The 23,563-nt window shown below is 45.5% G+C and overlaps 1 protein-coding gene across 2 annotated transcripts; it reads left to right on the top strand.

Annotated features, from left to right (window-relative positions):
• Nucleotides 1–9,647: 9,647 nt before the first annotated feature.
• Nucleotides 9,648–22,877, top strand: LOC116946273 (epithelial sodium channel subunit gamma-like). 2 transcript variants are annotated; one of them, XM_032961317.2, is made up of 13 exons: nucleotides 9,650–9,914; nucleotides 10,059–10,391; nucleotides 11,921–12,197; nucleotides 12,400–12,587; nucleotides 13,787–13,893; nucleotides 14,063–14,226; nucleotides 14,546–14,644; nucleotides 14,781–14,898; nucleotides 15,046–15,124; nucleotides 16,139–16,196; nucleotides 17,110–17,171; nucleotides 17,302–17,377; nucleotides 18,914–22,877. In XM_032961317.2, exons 2-13 carry the CDS (start codon nucleotides 10,069–10,071, stop codon nucleotides 19,286–19,288), a joined length of 1,926 nt encoding a protein of 641 aa, XP_032817208.1. In that variant the 5' UTR covers nucleotides 9,650–9,914; nucleotides 10,059–10,068; the 3' UTR covers nucleotides 19,289–22,877. The 2 variants fall into 2 exon arrangements, with proteins under 2 accessions (XP_032817207.1, XP_032817208.1); XM_032961316.2 differs by lacking the exon at nucleotides 17,110–17,171 and having other exon boundaries at nucleotides 9,648–9,914.
• The last annotated feature ends 686 nt before the right edge of the window (nucleotides 22,878–23,563 follow it).

Raw genomic sequence — 23,563 nt, 5'->3', positions numbered from 1 at the left:
CACCATCCATCACAGAAGAATTCTCTCATCAAGACTCTGTATCATAGAGCCCAATGCGTATCCGACCAGGAACACATAAGCAGTGAACTCAAGCACGTACACCAAGCTCTTAGGGCTAATGGTTACTCCGACTATACAATCCGCAAAGCTATCACTCAAACCATGAAGAAGAACCCTCTTGAGGAGCCTTTCAAAACCATCACTTTACCCTACATTGCTGGGATCACAAAAAAGATCTCCAAAATCTTGAATAAACACAAGATCCAGGTCCGTTTCAACACATTACATAAAATCCGTGATCTGGTTCCGTCTGTAAAAGATGTGATTCCGGACATACAATACCCTGGTGTCTACAAACTAAGTTGCCTCTGTGGTAGTAGTTACATTGGAGAAACCAAACGCCATATCTCGGACCGCATTCGTGAACATAAAGCAGACCTTAAACACGGTAGGACCAACACCTCGGCCGTAGCAGATCATTGTTCTAATTCAGTAGGCTCACATGCCATTGACTTTTCCAAGACGGAGGTTCTTTGTAAGCCATCTGGCTTCCATGAGAGATTCGTTCATGAGGCTATCCACATATACAAACACAGAGACAATTTCAACCGAGAAGATGGATTCTATCTTAGCAATCATTGGAAAGATTTGATAAATCATTTCAGTTCTTGATTGATTGTTCACGCTTACAGTGGCTTTCAGACAGCATACATAAAAACAAATTTCGTCTCCCCCCTCCTCTTTTCAAAAAATAGATGGACTAGTCCTGGCAAACAGCCAATCGTTGCGCGTGACGCAAACGTTATTTATATATATATATATATATAAATAAATAAATATGACGTTTTCAAAATAAATTTATGCAAACCGACACACCTGATGATGACCGTTTGAGTTATGGTCGAAACGTCGTGAGAATTTTTTATTGTTTTATATATATTTTGTTATTTTGTTGTTTCTCTTCAACGTGACTTTACCGAAAAAACTAAGAAAATGGACACACCTGTTGGCCAGAGCACACGGCATCTTATAATGTCACGTGGCTCAACATTCATGGGCTCCTTCCTGGAAAAGGATGAATGTGTGGTGCCACTGCAGCGAACCCGCTCTGTCGGAGCCGTGCCTGCAACGCCGCCACCTCCGAGCGACGGGCCCAACGTTGCTCTTCCCTCCACCACCCCTCACATGAACACACACACACCCTCACATAGAGCCCCCACATGAACACACACACACCTCCACATAGAGCCCCGAGGGGAGGTCACCTGGCCGACAGGTTTTCACCCAGAAGCCCTCTCATGGGACCAAGCTTCACGGTTTCCTGCGGCCAGGGAATTGGGCGATCTCCCCCGAGGCTAACTCGCACCGCAGCGCCGTGACTTGGGTTGTAATCACGTGGTCACGACGAGGCTGCTCAGCCACCGCGGGTAGAGGGCACACACGGCACACACTGGTCAGCAGGCAGGTAGGGGGGTGGAGCCACGAGCGGCGGGAAAACAGGGCCGGCCCTCTGATTGGTGGGACAAATTTGCTTGTGCACCAACGCAGCAGCCCCGCGGTCGTCCCTTTTGATGTAGAAGGTAAAGTGCGGACGTCTGAGAGAGCACCGGCCCAGGGAGAGTGGCGGGAAATCCGAGCCACCTGATTGGCCGGGAAGGCCAGCGGATCAGCGCCGAATTATCTTTGATGTAGAGAACAATAAAAAGGCGAGAGAAGGTAGGGATGGGGAGTGGTGTTCTTCTCAAGTCAGGGATCGGGGTAGTCACCTTGCCGCCCACTGGATCGTCCATGAGACGTGTCCCAGCGCAGCCAGGCACTGCTCCCGGCGAGAACTTCGTGCAGCCTCGCCTCGCCACGGCTTCCCGCACATCCGAGCCGAACCGTGAGTACGCAAGAGAGAGTTGGGATTGAGTGTAAGATCCTAGGGAGTTTGATTCTAAGGGAACGAGGTAGATTGGGTTTAGACCATCGAGAGATAGGTTAGACCTGCCTTGCTGACTCACACTGATTTGGGTGATAGTAGCTCGCAGACGCACCAGGAATGAATCGTTAGTGATCAATAAACCTTGGCGTGTAGTTTCTGCGAGTGTGGAACGGGCACATGGTGGTGTGAGTCCGCTCTGTTGAGGCGGCCATTGTGTGCGCGCCCGACAGGGGTTCCTGCGTTGTTGTACCGTGTATTTGCACGCGAGTGTGTATTTACCCACGTGTTGGCACTCGCCCATGTGTGTAGCTCGTGGTTGGCGTGTGCGAGTGGTGAGCGGCGGCGGACTCGTACAGGGGCACGTGAGATTACTCATACGCCCTTTCGTTTAACATATGCGTGAGGCAAACGGGCGGCGTACCCGTGAGATTGTTCATACAGCCCTTTAAATCATCTCCCAGACACCCCCTCCAATCGGCTACGCGTGTATAAGTGACGTCACTGCCCTTTGACCCCTGCCCCCCCCGTCCCGCGCGTGCGATTGGCGCGCGGCGCCGGGAGGGTAGAGGCGTCGGCTGCGTGTACGTGAGTGTGCGTGACTGCGTGCGGGGAGCCTCCTACTAACGTTTGGAGGAGTGCACGCGGGGAGTGTGTATGAATGACCCGAGGTGGCCGAGAGCCAGCCAAGAGCAATGTCTCACAAGGGGGACGCGGAGGCAAAGAGGTCGAAGTTGCGAGCAGCAGCAACGAGGAGGGGGAAGAGGAGGAAGAAGGGAGTGAGGAGCCGGAGATCAGCCTCCCCGACAAATGCTACTCAAAATGAGTCTGTGAATGCGAGCACGTCACGACGAACTGTTTCTTGGCTTGCAAGAAGTGTGTTCAAGTGTCGTGAAGTCTGGAACAAAATCTCTTCGAAAGAGGAGGTTAAATAACTGGAGTATACCATGAGGATGGAATGGAATTCAGTCTTGTACCGTCTAATGAATCTTGTCTGCACTGATACTGGAAGCACTATTGACATATCCTATTATCTGTGCATTCTACTCCTCTTATACAGACTATCACAAATTCAGTTCTGAGTGATTTAGCCATTCGGTTGCTTTATCTTACAGTGGGTGAATGTTTGATGAATCACGTTCTAATGTATATTGTTCCATGATCCATGGGTTGTTGTTTGTGGTCACACACATGAGGGTTTTTTTGATCTCGAATTGTGCATAAAATGGCCACGTCTGTGGTTTTCTGTGGATCCGGTTAAGCACTGCCTGCCCATGATTTCCGTGGAAACATGAAAGTTGGGCGGCGTGGTGGCGAGGCCACTGATGAGTTGTGTGTTGTGGAAGTGGGGCAGTGTGGTGGCGAGGTCACTGATGAGTTGTGTGTTGTGGAAGTCGGGCAGTGTGGTGGCGGGCTCACTGATGAGTTGTGTGTTGTGGAAGTCGGGCAGTGTGGTGGTGAGTTCACTGAAGAGTCGTGTGTTGTGGAAGTCGGTCAGTGTTGTGGTGGGTTCACTGATGGGTTGTGTGCTGTGGAAGTCGGGCAATGTGGTCACGGGTTCACTGATGAGTTGTATGTTGTGGAAGTGGGGAAGTGTGGTGGCGGGTTCACTGATGAGTTGCGTGTTGTAGAAATCGGGCAGTGTGGTGGCGGGTTCACTGATGAGTTGTGTGTTGTGGAAGTGGGGCAGTGTGGTGGTAAGTTCACTGATGAGTCGTGTGTTCTGGAAGCCGGGCAGTGTTGTGGTGGGCTCACTGATGAGTTATGTGTTGTGGAAGTCGGGCAGTGTGGTCACGGGTTTCAATGATGAGTTGTGTATTGTGGAAGTGGGGCAGTGTTTGTCACGGGTTCACTGATGAGTTGTGTGTTGTGGAAGTCGAGCAGTGTGGTCGCGGGTTCACTGATGAGTTGCGTGTTGTGGAAGTGGGGCAGTGTGGTCACGGGTTCACTGATGAGTTGTGTTTTGTGGAAGTGGGGCAGTGTGGTCACGGGTTCGCTGATGAGTTGTGTGTTGTGGAAGTCGGGCAGTGTGGTCGCGGGTTCACTGATGAGTTGCGTGTTGTGGAAGTGGAGCAGTGTGGTCACGGGTTCACTGATGAGTTGTGTGTTGTGGAAGTGGGGCAGTGTGGTCGCGGGTTCACTGATGAGTTGTGTGTTGCGGAAGGGGGGCAGTGTTGTGGCGGGCTCACTGATGGGTTGTGTGTTGTGGAAGTGGGGCAGTGTGGTGGCGGGTTCACTGATGAGTCGTGTGTTGTGGAAGTCCGGCAGTGTGGTGGCGGTTTCACTAATGAGTTGTATGTTGTGGAAGTTGGGCAGTGTGGTTGTGGGGTCACTGATGAGTTCTTTATTGTGGAAGTGGGGCAGTGTGGTGGCGGGTTCACTGATGAGTCGTGTGTTTTGGAAGTCGTGCAGTGTGGTCACGGGTTCACTGATTAGTCGTGTTGTTGTGTGGAAGTGGGGCAGTGTGGTGGTGAGTTCACTGATGAGTTGTGTGTTGTGGAAGTCGGGCAGTGTGGTCACGGGTTCACTGATGAGTTGTGTGTTGTGGAAGAGGGGCAGTGTGGTGGCGGGTTCACTGATGAGTTGTGTGTTGTGGAAGTCCGGCAGTGTGGTGGCGGGTTTACTGATGAGTTGCGCGTTGTGGAAGTGGGGCAGTGAGGTGGTGAGTTCACTGATGAGTTGTGTGTTGTGGAAGGGGGGCAGTGTTTTGGCAGGTTCACTGATGAGTTGTGTGTTGTGGTGGGTTCACTGATGAGTTGTTTATTGTGGAAGTAGGACAGTGTGGTCACGGGTTCACTGATGAGTTGTGTGTTGTGGAAGGGGGCAGTGTGGTGGCGGGTTCACTCATGAGTTGTGTGTTATGTAAGTGGGGCAGTGTCATGGTGGGTTCACTGATGAGTTGTGTGTTGTGGAAGATGGGCAGTGCCGTGGTGGGTTCACTGATGAGTTGTGTGTTGTGGAATTGGGGCAGTGTGGTGGTGGGTTCACTGATGAGTTGCGTGTTTGGAAGTGGGGCAGTGTGCTGGTGAGTTCACTGATGAGTTGTGTATTGTGGAAGGGGGGTAGTGTGGTTGCAGGTTCACTGATGAGTTGCGTGTTGTGGAAATCGGGCAGTGTGATGGCGGGTTCACTGATGAGTTACATGTTGTGGAAATCGGGCAGTGCGGTGGCGGGTTCACTGATGAGTCGTGTGTTGTGGAAGTCGTGCAGTGTTGTGGTGGATTCACTGATGAGTTGTGTGTGGTGTTAGGTTCACTGATGAGTTGTGTGTTGTGGAAGTCGGGCAGTGTGGTCACGGGTTCACTGATGAGTTGTGTGTTGTGGAAGAGGGGCAGTGTGGTCACGGGTTCACTGATGAGTTGTGTGTTGTGGAAGTCGGGCAGTGTGGTGGCAGGTTCACTGATGAGTTGTGTGTTGTGGAAGTCCGGCAGTGTGGTGGTGGGTTCACTGATGAGTTGTGTGTTGTGTCAGTCGGGCATTGTGGTGGCGGCTTTGGCCATGGTACTTTAAGTACTTTAGTCCAAATTGCAAAAACATTCCGTCTTTATTAATGTTGAAACAAAATTAATTAAAAATTTCAGAAAAATATATAGAGTTGAATGAGCTGTCTTTAATCTTAAGTAACTGTGGGTGCCACGGTGGCGAGATGTTAACTACCTCGCCCGGTATACAGGAGGTCATGGAGTTTGCGTGTCTCTCACTGTGGTTCTCCGGGACCTCCGGTTTTTCCCTCCACATTTAGAAACATGCATTTAGAGTATTTTGCTGCTATACATTTCCACATGATAAGCCACTTCGTTGAGCTATCATTTGTGTCCAGGTCGCTTATCAAAAAGAGCTATGCAGCTCAGTGGGCCTTACCTGGTAAAATAAATAGTTTAGTATAATTTCGATTTAAAGCTTTCGTGACTGCAGGGATTCATCTTCTTGGTTCTTTGGGTAAAGTTACGTGGAAGGGAAAAAATAAAATAATAAAAATAAAACATAATAAAATAAAATTAAACTTTTATAAATAAATGTATTATTGTATAATGTTTCATTTTTATTATTTTATTATTTCCCTTCTACGTGACTTTACCGAAAGAACCAAGAATATAGTTTAGTATAGTTAAATGACTCTCACTATGATTGGAAGCCCGTTCTGGTAAGTCCTCACTTCTCAGGGCGCAGCTGCAGTGCCTCCTGGTGGACACAAAGCGGTCCTGCAACGTTCAACATCCACTCAGTTCGGCGTGCGGGTTTCAGTGCCGGCCTTGGCAAAGTTTGAATACAAACCAGCGGCCTGCCCGTCCGTCCCTGCCTCCCCTCCGTCCCTAACCTCCCTCCAGTCAGAAAAACTCGTTTTGGACATATTTGTCAAACATAGTATGATGAGGTTATATTGAAATACTTGTTAATGATTGAAGACTTCTTGGTTATTTCGGTAAAGTCACGTAGAATGGAAATACAATATTACGTTTTATTTTTATTATTTTATTTCCACTCTACGTGGTGACTTTACCGAAAAGAACCAAGAAGAGGAATCCCTGCAGTCACGAAAGCTTTGAATCGAAATGTAATGATTGAAGAGTGTGTATGTTACTCAGCAAGCATGACTATGAAAAAAAACTGGTAATCGCGAAATGTTTTCAAAATGCTAACAGGCACCATGGTGTTAAGTGCTCTTTTCAACTCGCATTCACTCTCTGGCCTCCGCGTGTTATTAAGATCAAGTGCCTGAAATGCCACTTATACATACTGTAATCACCCAGGAATGTCTGTCCGAAACGCTCGTGACGTCACTCCACATCGACCAGCCCCTCTCATTAATATTCATGAGCATGTGACGTCACCCACCCCTCCTAATTAATAATCATGAGCATGTGACGTGACATCGAACTACCCCCTCATTACCTTTTGGTTCTTTCGGTAAAGTCGCGCAGGTAGAAAACATAATAATAATAGATCACGACGTATCGATCGATACGACGTATCGATCGAAAGAACCAGAGTATTGATTCCTGCAGTCACGAAAGCTTCAAACCCCCTTCATTAATAATCATTAATTATAAGGTGACGTCCTCCAAATGGACCCCCCCTCGCCATTAATATTAATTAGTGTGTGACGTCACTCCACATGGGGGGTCGAGGCGCCTCCTCCCCCCTCCTCGGCATCAACTTTCAACTCGGGCAGAACGATTAATCGATTTCAAATCGAAATCGCAATTTGAATCAATGCGATTAGCAAATCGCAAATGCTGCGATTTTTTGCGATTTGAAAAGTCCTATTACTTTCATTGAATTGTTTTATTTTGTATCGTTAGAACTTTATATATTTAACTTAACAATTGTTCTGTGTTATTGTTCTATTTCAATTAAAACATTTTAATAAATACATGTTGGAAGCAATTCATATCTTTTAAATTCTCACCCTTGAATTAGAATATATAGACCAGTTCATATTTTAATGATATCACGTGGTAATGCTCCATCACATGTTTTAAATCTATTACACAGTGAATATTGAACTGAAGCTTGACTTAAAAAAATTTAATCGCAATATCTGTCAGAAAAATCACAATTAGATATTTTCTACAAATCGTTCAGCCCTCCTTACAACCCTCACTACAAAGGCAGAACCCTCACGTCACGTGATCTCTGTAACGCTACTGAGACATCAAAGTAAAAAGGACGCCGTGATGAACAAGGGATTATAACCTTTAAATGAAATAAGTCTGTGTCACCGCGCCCTTACTAATTGCACGCGAACTGATTCAATGAATATCACGTCGTGGTCAGCTTTTCGCTTACAAGTTTCACTTTTACTGCAATACACCCGTCCTTGGACAAGCAAAAGGCTGGTTTTTATATTTTTTGTTAGCTTTTAATGCCAGTGTTAATGACGAATGTGAGTCTTTTTGTTCAAATATATTCCATTCGTTGTGACTCCTCTGCGTCCCTGCTGCAATGTAACCAAATCTTCAAGCTCGACTTTTATTGCACCTCCGATTCGCGTGGTTGGCTACGCACGGTGCAAAAGAAGTTCAACACACACACACACACATATATAAAATGTCGTAATTCATATCGGAAATAATCATCTTACCCGCAACTACAATTATCCGCGGGAGATGTAGGCGATAAAGTAAAGTTGGGTAAATTCGCGGATAAGGAATGAATTGCATTGCACGATTTAAATTCCCCATTATGTCAATGCCAATTCAGCCCCGACTGTCGTTGTGTTAAGCCTATGGGGCCGCCACAGCTGTAACTCACGGTCGGTAAATTGGGGCCCAGGTTGTTGTTGTTTTTACAATGAAGTAATATTGCAAGATGAGTTAGAAGAGTTGTTAATTTTGTGAAAGCGAAGTCATTTTGACTTTGGGCAATAATAACCGGGGGGCAGGAACAATTGCTGAATGGCAGGCAAAGGAGGGAAACACATCACAGGGGGCATCGTCCGCGGAGATGCAGCAATGGAGATCGGCTCGTGTGAAGAAGCTACTGACCTCATTGTTGCACCGTAGGCACATGCGAATTGCTGATGACAGGACTGCAGTTTATATATATTTCTACATTGTTGAAATTTCATCGCATTTCACCTGTTTGCGTTCACATGGGTGTTGTTATATTTTGCTACAATTGGGAAGTCATTCCGGTATTTTAATAATTGTGTATACATTGTGATTGTGTATTGTTTCGCATAGACTTTCTTTTGTTACCGATGTGTGATGTATTTAGATTCATGGATCCACTGAAAATCAGACATGAATAGACTCAATGAGCTCACACCTGGCTCTAAATATAGGAACAAAACACAAAGAGGATAACATTTTACACTTTTTTACAATTTAAACCCAACTGAATCTCAAAGCGCTTTCAATAAAAAAACACAGGCATGATCATAGACAAGAACAGGGGAAAATAAAGCATTAAAACAAGCCACAGCAAGCTTAAAGACAAAGTACACTTCACGAGACACGAAGTGGTTCAACTTATTTAGTTTTTCGTAGGGTTCGGGTGAAGGGTTACGGTAGAGCATGGGGTCGGCAATCAAAATAATTGCCCTTTTATCTAATTTTGTAAAACAAACCTCAATGTTTCAAGAGCTGCAATGCACTGTGAATACGAGAGACGGTAGAGCCTTAATAAATAACGTGTCACGAAGCATGCCTTAAAGAGCCGCAGGTCGCCGACTCGTGGCCGGTAGGGAATTGTGATGATGGGGTTGGAGTTTAATGCTATAAGCAGTGTAGGCATATTTGAGTCTGCGATGACAGTGGCGTCTCGGGCAAGATAGATTGTGCAGCTGCTGTAGTGCATTAAATTACGGTATACTGTGCTGTATTTATAAAGTGTGATTATATTATCCAAAAAAACAGCTGCATAGGCAGTCACACGTGTGATGTTTATGAGCATTATCATGTGTGGTGCGTACAGAGAAGGCATTGTCAACTGGTTATGATTACGCATTAGAACCCTGCTCTTTGCATTACTCATTCACATACCTGGCGAGTTCTGGTTGCTTTAATTCAATGCTGGACCTTCTAAAATCTTTCACTTGGTGCTGACAATTCAACCGGAAATTTGATGTTGTTAACATTAAAATATAAGTATGGGCTCCACGATTCCAATTTGTAAGTAACAAAAAATATAAACATGGCAAATGCTAAATTCGGACTGTTACGCGCATTGATTATGTGGGGCGTTGAAGCACTGTTTGACCAGAATAACCTGTTCCTGAAATTAACATTTCAGTCCATCCTCCCGAGCAGCACCAACCCACCCCTTCCTGCTGGCTTTGTGCTAAGTCGCAGTAGTGTGACATGCAGCAGCACACTGAGGCAGAGAGAGAGAGAGACAGAGCGAAGAGTGGGTGGCAGCGAATGATCGCGTTTATTTCTCAGAAGTTGAATGCACCCGAATAAAACAAATAACCCACCCAGTGTGAGGAAGCAACGAGACGCTCCTGTGTGCAACTGAGCACACACTGCACTTTCATTCACCACACGAGGTAAATGCCCTCGGCATCCGGAATCCCTGCTGCAGCCGCTTGCACATTAAGTCGAAGGGGCAATCGTCGATCGTCGCCCGATGAATCGCGCTTCCTTAACTCAAGACCCCCCCCGTCCCATCCCCCGTGTTTCCTTTCTCACAGCTGCGCTGCGATGGCTTCCGAGGGTGACTCCAAGCGTGTGCTCCATCGGGTGAAGGACACCCTCAAAATCGATGGCCCTGATCCCTCCATCACCGACCTGCTGGACTTCTACCTCAACAACACCAACATGCACGGCATGCGCCGAATCGCCGTCTCCAAAGGCCCCATCAAGAAGACGATTTGGATCGTGTTCTCGCTCATCGCAGTGGCGATGGTGTTCTGGCAGGGCATCCAACTCATACAGAGCTTCTACTCCATCGCCGTGTCGGTGACGATCAACTACCAGAAGTTGCCCTTTCCAGCCATCACCGTCTGCAGCCTCAATCCCTACAAGTGAGTGGAGAGCTTGGTTTTCTGGATGATTTAATCGGATATGCGTTTTTCATTTCCACGCATGGTTTTGTTTGTAGCCTATAATAAATAAATATCGCCATCAGCCACTGCTGGATGAAGCGCCCTTCCAAGTTGCCATCTCTCACGTTCAATTGATGTACCGATCGTTAAAATAATTGATCCGTCTCCACTGTGAACGTCCCCTCGGATACGTTCCCTTCTTTGGCTGCTCCTCCTTCGTTATTCTCAGCCACGGCTCGCTCGAGTGACGTTGTCCTGCCCAAGTCCCACTTACATTACGGAACACACACCATTGTGTGTGTCTTTCTAACACGTGTTAATCTCATTGGCTCTTCGGTGTGATTCCAAGCTGCTGCTACAGATGCAACCGGTACATTTGCAGTATTGTTACATGTGGACAAAAGGAAAATTTAATAGTAAGTAATGCGAAGACAAATAAGTACGGGTAAATTCAAACACCGTAATTAACTAACGGTGTGTTAAATATATTTTTCTGTTAAATGCCGCGTTCATAAAATGCCTACGTCAAAAATATCTCCACATAATATAGTACAGTAATTAAATGTCAAAAGTGGTTCGCACACTCATCTCGAGTTTTTATTTATTTTTAATTACGAAAATATTTGTTAAATAAAATTCTAAAGCGCTAAGCTGGTAACGCTACAGTACGTGTATTTTAAACATTGACAACACATTTAAGCAATATCATGAAAAATAAGAATACGTTTTACCCTTTATGGCAGTAAAACAGGTGTTATGATGTTCAAAACACCAACAGGAATCAAGTCTGCATTAACCACACGTACTTCGTGGTGAACATGCAAACAAACATGCTATAATAATATACGCATTGTCTTTCAAACTGGTGCAGATTTCATTCCTTGCAGAGGAAGGTTTCTATTTGGTGTTTAAACATCTTAACACCTGTTTTATTCTTATTTTTGATGCGTTGATACTGGCAAACAGGTGCCATGATATAAGCCATGTCGTTTGGTGGCAAGGTTTTACACGCAGGTTTCTGTTGCTGAGGAGAGGAAGACTTTGTGCAGGACCGGATTACGTTTGGTGGGTGGCTGGGGCCGTTATAGTTTTTGGGGGGCAGGGGGGGGGGCCTCTTTGTCGTTGTAATTCCTTACTTGACTGTTTTATCTCCCACCCATATCCGATGCCCCCGCCCTATTACCATTCAACTTGGTTATTTCAAATCTCGTTTGTAAATGCGATTCATAAAATGTAAAGCTAAGCCAAAGTTAAAATGATCAAGTGAATTTCAGGTTTGGCACGTAACTGTCCGAATACACATTGCGATATCAATGCTTTCATGCAGCAACTTAACCTGCAGGATGTATCGCAATGCCTACAAGTATTGCGTTTGAACCTAAAAGCCGCGGCGTCGATCCCAACCCGGCCTACGCGTACCAAAAGTTCAGAGCGGGGGGGGGGGGACGGGACGGCGCTTCGTCTCCTGCCCGATCTAACGACGCCTCCTGCGACTGGCACGCGTGCAGATACAATCAGTCCCAGGCTCTGCTGGAGAAGCTGGACAGGAACACCGCCGTGGCTCTGCACAACATCGGCATCGCGGTGACGAACCTCAGCGCGGCGAAGCGGGACGACGAGCCGCTGCCCATACCGCTGGTGTGGCTGGACACCACAGTCACCAATCAAACCGTGGTCACCGATGTGATCAGTGGCAAATTCCATGTCGTCCCAGGCGAGGTGGAAATGAGGTCGTACTTCAGCCAAAATTATCAGTCGTCCGAACCTCTCATCGCCATTGAAGTGGTAAGTTTGCTCTTTACAAACACTGTTGATTGCAGTTATTCGCATTCAATTTGTATGCGGTTATATGGATTTCCCTTTACGCGTGTTTTGTATTTCCGTCCAAGGCTGTGAACAAATGTCCAAGTTTCAGTTTGATGCAAAAGTAAACGTTAATAGAGGTTTAATTTACTGACATATTGCGTGCGCGTGTGTGTGTGTGTAGTGTGGAGAAGAGAGAAAATGTATCTACAATGCCTTCACGTCTGCCATTGATGCTGTAATACAGTGGTACCGCCTGCACTTCATCAACATCATGGCCATTGTGCCCGAGAAGGACAAGGACAAGCTTGGGTATAGTGCGGATGAGTTCATTATCGATTGCCTCTTCAGCGGAACTGTTTGCGATCCCAGGTAAAGCCACTGCCGCCTCTCCCCAGCCCTGCGCTGACATTGCACTATTAACTATTTAAACTATTTATTTTACAAGGTAAGGCCCACAAAGCCATATAGCTCTTTCTCAGAAGCGACCTGGCCACAAATGATAGCTCAGCTAAGAGGCTTATGACATGGAAATGTAATGCAGCCAAATACTCTAAACGTGTGTTCATTCTAAATGTGGCGAGAAAAACATGGAGGGTCCCGTAGAGGAAAATCCACACGATCACAGGGATAACACGCAAACTCCAAATATACAGCAGCATGTGTCGGTCGGGATCAAACCCACGACCTCCTGGATACCAGGCGAGGCAGTTCACATCTCATAGCCACCGTGGTGCCCAGTTGAGCCACACGCCAACAGCCACACAGCCAATGTATACTGCGCATGGCAGGTAAATCGGGGGCTATTTGTTTATGTTATATGTAAAATTACTTTTTTTGCACGATGGTATTTCAGGTATTTCCGAACTGTGAAGCAACAATGCGATAATTGGAAGGGGAAAAAAGCAAAAATGTGAAATCACGTCAAGATTGATTTTTATATTCTTGTCCACAATGTGAAATGTCTGTTTATAATGTGGACTCCACTCTGCTATGTGGTGGCAGTTTCTCCAAGCTCGGTCTATGTATTTATTTTTCTTGGTGAACACAATTCTGCGCGTATGCACCAACACACAAGTGGCGAAACAATAATAAACCCCTTTCTATTTACTGTAGCAACCCTCTTAACGACGGTAATTGGTTCCACGAAACCGACCATTAAGTGATTTGGTCGTTAAGCGAGTAAAAGAAACGCACGCTAAAGGTTAAATTTGTTCGGATGACATCAGAAGTTACCCTTTTTCACGCAAAAAAGTACTTCAACATATTTCAACAATGGATATTAATATATAAAGATACTAACAACTTTATAAACACATAATATGAAAAGAAACATGGTTAATCAATGCATCATTAATATTTACTGTACCTTCAACAGCCTGTCGTTAACAGGTTAATGATCGGTAAGCAAACGCATTGGAATCTATGGAGGCTCCTCAAGCGATGAGTCGTTAACAGGGGGTGGTCGTTAAGAGGGGTTCTTTAGTATGTTCTACTCGATGGCGTTTGGTGCTTCAGTTGCAAACGTTTAATCATTTGTTCCAATGAACTGCGACCTTGCTCTTTTTTAGCACAAGCTTCAAGAAGTTACAACATCCAATCTTGGGAAATTGTTTCACTTTCAATGACGGAAGCGATGGGAAAAGTTTGGACATCGCCTCCGCCGGCATTGACTACGGTGGGTGCTGCATTGCGCAACCAAACACAGATGCAGTCTTTAAATCTTCGAGATGTTATTTTTCTGTATTCCCTCACCGCCCCACCTTCCCCCCCTCCAGCGCACAAAAATAACATTTTGAAAATCACCAACATTTTAAAACCAGTCAATGTTCGTTTGGAATTTTCAGGGCTGCACATGGTTCTTAACACGAGGCAGGACAATTCCCTACCCTACCTGGCCATGGGGGCCGGTGCCAAGATTGGCATCCACCTGCAGAATACAACTCCCTTCATCGAGGCCGTGGGGATCGACATCCCCCCAGCCATGGAGTCTTCCCTGGGACTTCGAGTGGTACGCGTGAATCACGATCAGTATAATGGGTTAGGGTATCCTGGTTGTGCTCTATATGTTTCTCTCTTTGATGTGATTTCGGGTTGCGCCGTGTGTTATTGTTGTTGCTTGGTACGATGTCCGACGTTTTGCCCCACGTGCCAGGAGCTTCTGCAGGAAATCTCCAAGAAGTGGAGCGAAGTGTTGGTGGGGGGGGGGGGGGCATCCGGCTGAACAACGCGCAGTATAACCAAAGGAACACATCGGAGAACCAATTTAAGCTCCCCTTGAGAAGCTGACGCTTTTTGTTGTTGTTGTTGTTTCTGTAAAAAATGTAAAGAACGATGTCCAAAAACTCGGTGACCCTTACAGCGACTGCACAATGGACGGAAGTGACATCGATGTAAAAAGCCTCTACGACAGCCCATACTCGGTGCAAGTGAGTACTTTGCCAACCGTTAACTGTGTTGCACATCACGGATTGCCGCTTGCGTCGGCAGCACTGCAGCGTCCTACCGTGCTTTTGGTTCGCGCCGCCAATTGAGCTGACCGCTTTCACGTGTTGTGTTCAAAAGACCTGCCAGAACTCGTGCTTTCAGTGGGAGATGATCAAAAGCTGTGGCTGTGCCAATTACGAGCAACCGCTGCCTGAAGGATCTCGCTTCTGCAACTACGACAACAACCCAGGCTGGGGTGAGCGGCTCCACTCAAAGCGAAGTTGGACAAATGTTAATTTTGTACATTAAACGGGGGGGGGGGGGGTCCCCTTTAGTCTTCCTGTGCTCCGAGACGACAATGATTCACGCTCGACTCCCTTCTGTTCCACCTTCCCATTTTCAGAGTACTGTTACTACCGCCTATACGACATGTACATTAAAGAGGAGCTCAAGTGCATTCAAGTCTGCCGGCAAATTTGCTCGTGAGTGTAAAAAAAATAATAATAAACCACGGCTCTGTCGCATTTCTACCGAACTCCGCCTGTCCCCACGGTGATGCGGGAGGATGGACATCGCCGGTTCTGTTGTCTGTGAAGTTGTCTACACATTTACGCCACTTAAAAATGACACACCACCTCTTCACTTTGACTTTCACGACACGTCGGGTACACGGGCCTGGCGGATATTCGGCGTGCGGTTGTGGTCTTTTTTTTGTTGTCTCGCAACATTCTGCTGCGGGCCTTTGTTCATGTGTACAGCAGAAATCGAATACTAAAAAGTATTTAAGCAAATAAATAAATAACTGTTAATAGGACAATGTAACAAATAGTGCTGTGGATAATAGGAGATTTTTTTTTCTGCGGACTCTACAGCTCCCGCAAATAGAATTCGTGGGCAATTGGGTCGTGGATGAGAGGAGTTCTCCTGTACCGTGCTGGTATGTGGCTTCGATTGCTGCCTCGTGTCAACGGAGGCAGTGCTATGGCTCGCAAGATTACGAGCCGTGTCAATGCATCACCTACTAAGGCGGTGCATTCAAATACGTTCGGCTTGAAGGCAAGGGAACCACAGCCGAACCTAAACGAGGCTGGATGTTGTCATTACTGGCGAAATGTAGCAGTGCTCGAATTGTAAATGCTGTGTGTTTACTCTCCAGCACACGACCTGGTGTGCTGGACTCGTCACGAATTGGCATGTTTTGTTTACGTGACAAACCGTACTATTTGGCCGTGTCGGGTGGTGGCGGGTTTAATTACACATTTATATTTACACGATCTAACCGAAAGAAAAAAAACCTCTCGTGGACTAAACGGATGTCGTTTTAGTTGATTAATATTGCTGCAAGTAAATCCCATGTATGTAATACTTATCAGGCTATTATCTTCATCATCAATATTATTTCTATTGTGCTTTTCACATTGAATGTGTTCCTGAGGCCTACACCCCTGGTCGTATGAACTGGGATATTTGCATTGTCTGTTTGTATTGTCGTACAGGGAGACGGAGCATGAGGTAACTTTGAGCCTAGCTGACTGGCCGTCCAAAGCATCGAAGGTAAGTGCACCAATGTCATGTCTGTTTGACCGAGCCTTTTCTGTCGCTGTAGGGGATAGGCTTACATCCACATCTAGCTACAGGTGTCGGTGAACCAATGGCGATTAGTTCGGCCAATTAATTTGCACGCACGTGCATGGTCCACCCCTAAATCGCATCCACCACACAAACCATGGCAGCAGATGCGGATATCCGATGCACAAATGGGAAATAAATTAAAAACTCCAGGATTGGTGCGACTGTGGTCATCCAGAACAAGACCGCACAACGCATAGCGACGCAATGCCCCGATACACGAATACGAAGGAGACATCACGGCGATACGCTCCGCTACTGATCGTGCGGTTGTCTGGCTTGACCACCTGAATGTGAATTTGTTGTCGTTGCTCTGCATCTACATCACCAGCCGCACGAATGAGAGAATTGCACGCACGTGCAATTGCGCGCTTAATCCTCCACAAACACCTGTCGCTAAAACGTGGACACCCTTGCAAACGAGATGTTCCAAACTAAATGGATTGTCCAGGTGGAATAGTTGAACAAGCGCACAGCTTCACAAATATCCAGTACTCAACTATGTACAGTACTCTAATGGTTTATCATGGGCAGTACTGCAGGTCGAGTGTTTTATTTTTTGTTATAATTGACCCTCCAAGTTTGACACCACGGCATGTGAGAAAAACGTATTTTACATACATTTCGGTGTCCCGCAGCGGTTGCTAGCTCACGTTGAGTATAGTTTCAAGTTTCATTTGTTAGGTATAGCCCTGTGAGCCATGCCGCTCTTAAGTCTGGTGCAACCGCAACAAACAATATGAACACAAAATATGAGTATAACGCTTGGGTTTCCCACATTGATGTCATATGTCACGAGCAAGGGAAAGAAAACACTTCACATGGGTTGTGCCCCCAGGGGTGGCTGTTGCGCGCCCTTTCTAAAGAGCAAGGACTGCCGGCCAACGACACACTGAAGCCGTGAGTATGTAGCCAGTGGTGCCACATCCCCATTCAAGGCCATGAACGCGACGCCAAATGATTGCGCTTCAATTACTATGAGGGGCTTAAAATCGCTGTCATTTTAATATCCCACGTTTGCATTTCTCAGGAGCGACATTGCCATTGTCAACATTTACTTCAAAGATCTCACCCAGAAGACCATTTCAGAATCTCCAGCGAGCAGCGTACGTCTTGTGTGTTTTGTTTAACATGTAGCAGTCGGCTTTTGTGACCGATATTATTTATAACAAAGTTATGTTTTGGTGGGTTAGATCGCGTAAATATAAATGTGTCGGTAGCCCACCACCACCCAACACAGCCAGTGTGTTGGAGAATCATTGTAAATGTTGTGGGTTTACTCTCCAACACACCGGTGTGCTGAACTAGTAATTAATTGGCATGTGTTTTGTTTACGTGACAAACCTTACTAATTTGCCATGGTGGGTTAACGGCTCATTTGTATTCACACGATCCAACCCTTGTGTGTTTTCACGAAGAATTCCGCTTATAGAATAAAAAATTGGAGACTGAACACATCGGTACTGCCACATAGGTTTCCGCACTTGTGGTGCTGCTTAGTCCTGCGATTTATTTTGTCTCCTGGTTTGTACCACGCGCGCTATCCAGCACGACGTCTGATGCTTTGCTCTGTGCACCAGTGAGCGACACGTGGTACAACCCTGAACCCCATCGGGTAGCCGAACCCAACCCATTAATACACGCTCTTTGGTTCTTTCGGTAAAGTCATCTATGTAGAAAAAATAATAGATCGTGACGTTTCGATCGCCACACAAGCAATCGTCCTCAGGTGGGATAGAGATCCAATCCATTAACTGCAGAACTCCAGGCATCCGCGTTGATACCAGGCGAAAGCATTTGGCGGGCTCCGTAAATCCGTGGCACATCGCAGAGGCTCTATAATCTGTCAAACAAAATGACAAAATGTTTGCGGCGTGCCGTGGATTTTCGAGAGGAGCCACGGTGCGCGATTCCAAACAATTCGGCACAAAAAAATGCGTGGATTACGAAGTTGATGCAGCTGGCAACTGGATGAATTCGCCGCTTCTGGGAGAGAGCCAGAAGTCTACGAATTAATGGGAGATTTCTGGATCTCCGCTGCCGCGGATCACAGGAGCAGTCGCAAACTGACAATAATCTGAGAGTTTCAGGGAATAGCAGATTATTACATCGCAAATTATTGAATATCTGCAATGATTTCATTTAAAATCCTGTGTATTTGTATATTCATACTTTTGTTTATCCTTGCATAGGCCCCTAAACCCTCCTTTCAGCCAATATAGGTATATGACCCTGAATGTTCGATAAAACTATCCAAAGTGATTTCATGGGGCCTTCAATGAAGCAACATCTCTATACGCAACTGCTGCAGCTGTGACTGTAAAATAGTTGGCTATAACCAGAGGCCAATCCACGTATGTTTGGCAGGCCATTGTATGTCGTTGACCATTTTTGAGATTTTGTATTAATGCAAAACTGTAACAAAAAATGATTACCATTTTAGATACATTTCATAATTTGGAAAACGTTTATTTTGATACTATCGGTAAAAAAAGCATCCCCTTCAGCCCCCCCCCCCCCCCACTCCAAAGCGTTGGGTGCGCCAACAACTATAACCACAACTCCGGAACAACAGTAGGTGGAGAGAACCGCCGTGCAGACAGCCCTTGTGTGCCCCCCGCGCCTCCCCTTACCGTTTCTAGATCGTGACATTGCTCTCCAACCTCGGCGGGCTTCTGGGGCTCTGGCTGAGCTGCTCAATGCTGTGCGTCGTCGAGGTGCTGGAGATCTTCTGCGTCGACTTCCCGTGGATCCTCTTGAAGAAGCTGCTCACGACGTGCAGCAGCGCGTTCGCGTCCCTCGTCCGCGGCCCCGACCCCGCGCCATCCGTCCACTTCCCCGTTCAGTTGCCCGTGGGTGGCAGCCCGGCGGAGGACCCGCCCACCTTCCACACGGCGATGCAGTGCCCGCGCGAGCCCATTCCGATGCCCAACACGCCGCCGCCCCAGTACAACACCCTGCGCTTGCGCCAAATCGCCGGCTACGTCCCCGACGGGGGCAGCGACGGAGAGGATTAGCGCGGAAGCCGCCGTCGGCGCTCATGCCGGGGGTCGATCGGGAATTGCCGTCGTTAAAAGCTCACTGGCGTGGGAAATACGTGGAAGTGAATATAAGCAGAACTCTCTTCTGTGTCTCCGCATGAGAGTAAAAATAAGTTTTAGTTCGACAGCCTATTGGCTTTCCAGGTAAATAGCATCGAGCATTTGCTGGACCAGTTTTGACCTTCCGGGTCTCATCAGCGGATTTAAGATTTTCTATATGATGTCAGATTAAAAGATCTCATGACAAAAGCACGTCATATAAACAATGGGATCCCATTCAATGCAAAAGGCTGCAAAAAGCAATGCGCTTTTGTCCGGAAATTACGGAGCAGGATAATGTTTTAGTCATTGTGCCTTTGAAAGAAAGACTTTCCTGAAACCTTAGCCTACTGTATAGGGTGTACAAAAATATATACTCCATTTTAATGCAAACTAATTCGGCAGCATTTTGAAAGGCGTGGTTGAAATTTTGCCAAAATGTTCCCTTAAACCATTGACCTTCAGGAGTGCAGAATGGTTCAACCATTCAAAACTATCAACACCTGAAAATCTCTCAATCCTACGACATGTCCTGCCAAACGCCACGGCGGACATGTGGAGGTTTAACAATGTTACCCATGAGATCAAATCTTCATACCACAGTCCCAAGTTTGTGGGTGTGGAGTTTCACAGTTTTAGCTCAAAACTGTAGTCTAATTATCATGTATTACCTCATGGATGGAACATTTTAGGGACACCCTGGATACTCGCCTGTGTTGAAATAAATGGTGATAAGTTTAACACGTAGTCAGATTTGGCACGGTACATGAAATACAGAAATTAATATTTGGTACAAAAGGTGTATTACCGGAGCCATCAACAGAAGGTGTGTGTAGGATTAACTGTACTTGTGGTAAATGGTTTGTTGTGCAAACAGGACCAATGATCAGCACGAGACTAAAAGAACATCAGAGAAATATAAAATACTCCTAAATGCAACTGTCAGCAGTAGCAGAACACGCGTGCCAACAAGGACACTCAATTGATTTTGATAATGTTGAAGTTCTGTGCAAAACTAGCTACTACTGGCCAAGACTAATTAGAGAATCTATCAAAATTTTAAAAAATAAATTTAACTCTTCAGATAGCTACCGTCTTAGTGCTGCGTGGAAGCGAATCATCAAATAAAACATTATTTAAATGCATGCCTATACAAGCCACCATATTTGTATAGGGATTACCGTTGGAACAGCTATTTTAATACACACAATGGACAGGAAGGACAAGATCAAATGGCGCGTATAATGCGCATGCATCATGTACGTTGACTCATTAATCCCCTCCTCCCCCCACTTTGCGCAGGAGCGCAGAAGCGTGGTCACCACATCTACGCCTCTATATAAGGAACAAAACAGGTGGACTTCTCCACAAATCTGGCTGTCGCCTGTTGAAGCTAGTTGTAATTACTGGCGAAACGTCGTACTCAGATTGTAAATGTTGTGGCTTGGCTCTCCAACACACCGGTGTGCTGTACTAGTGACGAATTAGCCACGTTCTGTTTACGTGACAACCCTTAATAGTTGGCTGTGTCGGGTGGTGGCAGGTTTAACGACACATTTTTTTTTTTATTTACGCGATCTAACTCAACAAAACCTTATGAATGGTGATAAGGCTGATGAAAAATAAGAAAATGGTTTTAACGCTCTGGCAATAAAACAGGAGGTGTTAAGATGTTTCAACACCAAATAAAAAACCTTTTGCAAGGCATCAAGTCTGCATTCACCACCCATACTTGTGGAAAAACATGCAAACAAACATTATCTGATAATATACGCGTTGTCTCTGAAACTGATTGGTCTACACTAGAGATAGCCCTCATTTTTAAACATCTGAGCGGGTAAAACTTCATGTTTTTCATTATTTTTGATACTGCCAAATAGGTCCCCATAGGCGACGCGGTTGTTTTGGTTCTATGCTCGCCCACGGCCGCCACCACAGTGGCTCAAGTTTGATTTGAAATATGGCCTCGAATTGTACCACCTCAATGTGCCGCCCATGATTGCCGGTTTCCGCATTGATGCAGCAGAGATGATGCTGGACGGCCATTAGTGGCAGTGTACGGGAAATTGTGGCGTTTCCATTGCTTTTGTGATCTCCGATCGCAAAATGCACTTCAATTAAATCATTCTTTAGTCATTCAGTAATATTTTTGCCTCTGCATTATTGTAACCTAACGACTGCTGATAATGCAAAAATAGTTTAAGTTTTAACAATGTTACATTTTTAAGTTGGTAAATTAGGTGATGGGTAGGTCCGTGTGTTGTGGGGTGAAGTATAGGTGCTCCCTTCTCTTCCAAAGATGTCTGGTCAGCGTGGAAGAGTAGGCCAAATACACTCTGGAGGGGCTGGCTTGACCTCCCTCTAGTGGAGGCATTTTTTTTATCCAATGCGGAGCCGAAGATTTTTACATCAACATTCAGATTGCAAGTGCAGTCATTCCGGAACGTGCCAGTGATTAACGCTGATAGAGTTTGGCTTAATAATTATGTTTGAGACTGCCTCTAGCAGGTGTATGGCCACAGAGATGTGCAGTGCCTCACTACTACCCCAGAAAGTGCCTTCCTTGATACAGTAATCTACTACAATCCTGTAAACTCATGAATAATTCGAGACATTCTAATGTACAATAATGACTACATATTGGCCCGTAGAATAGCTAAAGTGGTTAACACATTTCTGTAGTATGAAAAAAGTGAACATTTCACGTGTGGAGATCCAGACTTTTTTTTCCTTTACTGAATAGCTTCATGAAGAAATAATAGTTGGTCTCATTAGCACATGCAGTATAATGTCGAGTGAACGTTGCATATCTCCAGTTGAGTAATGCCGCGTTCTCCGGATTTTAAGTCGCTCCAGAAAGTAAGGTGCACCGAAAACTGGTGCCCGTTGCCAATAAAGTTGCACAAGTCTCGTTACACACGGACACGCATGCACGCACGCCCACCAGATGGGAAGATACACCCCAACTATTGCTTTAAAATACGGAGGTAATAGTGTGCCTCATAATCTGGAGAATACAGTAGGCATGGAAATTATTGTTATTGGGTAAATATCGTCTATTTTAAGGGGCCGTTTAGAATTCATTATTCAGGGTATAAAAAGATGAGTTCATACATTGCCAGCAATAATTCATTTCAATTATTATCAAACTTAGAATAATGTGATTTTAATGCGTACAAAAGAGTAATGTGTTTTTTTTTATGTAGTAGAACTTAACTCGTCGCCCAGCATGTTTAAATACTATCTATAACATGTTTACAAAACAATATTTAACTTGATTTAGATTTCTTTTGCGAAGAAATCGTTCAGAATAATTCATAAATCAAGGTGGTCATTGTGTATTTTCACCGCCTCAAACTATATTCTTAAATCACGGGAAGCATCCTTTCAAGTATTACACTTCGATGTTAATACATGCAATATTGCTTTGATTAAAAAATAACTGACATGAGGCCTATACAGATAATCATGTTTTATCTTGTGTTTCACAAAATATATGCATTAAATGGTTTATGTTTGTATACTGTTGGAGTGTATTCTGCTATTTTAAGTTATAGGACATTGTAATGCATGGATTTTCTGCTATGTTTAACGAGTAAAACATTCCTTACATGCGTCTCTGGCACACAGAACATGTTACGCGTGTAGGCAGGTGTAATTTTTAGTTTACTGATCTATACTAAATTCATATACGGTAAAACGTCGCATATCTAACTGGCTGGGTACTGAGATATACGTGAATATGTAAAAAGTTGGATATTTGAACACGTAGAGGAATGAGTGACACTTTACTCAAGTTGGCTAATGGACACAAATCGAGTGGAAAGCGCTTTAAACAGAGGAACATGCTTCACTGTGCTTTGGAAGTGAGTGTGCGTGCTGCTAAGAATGTGTTACCGAGTGTGAAAAGGTCGGATTTGTGAACATCTATAGGAAGTGATGGTTCACACCGTCGTGCACAAATTCTGGACAAGGCGTGGGCGGTTAATTGGTAAGGCTGGGCGATGGTCGGATATGGGACGGTCGGATATGCGACTGTTGGATATTTGACGGTCGGATATGCGACGTAACTGTAGTTCATGACGGTGCCATTCTGCGAAGGTCTTCCAGTGTTAACCTGCGCTTCTAAATTTGGAAAACTTGAACGAGACATATCAGCGATCTGTTACAGATACCCTCTTCTAAATTTTAGCTGGCTCAACTTTTTCCGTC

This window comes from Petromyzon marinus, chromosome 26 (genome assembly GCF_048934315.1).
Source record: "Petromyzon marinus isolate PM22_M1 ecotype Great Lakes invasive population chromosome 26, UKy_Petmar_22M1.pri1.0, whole genome shotgun sequence".
Lineage (NCBI taxonomy): Eukaryota > Metazoa > Chordata > Hyperoartia > Petromyzontiformes > Petromyzontidae > Petromyzon > Petromyzon marinus.
This window is presented reverse-complemented; position numbering and strand designations above follow the sequence as displayed.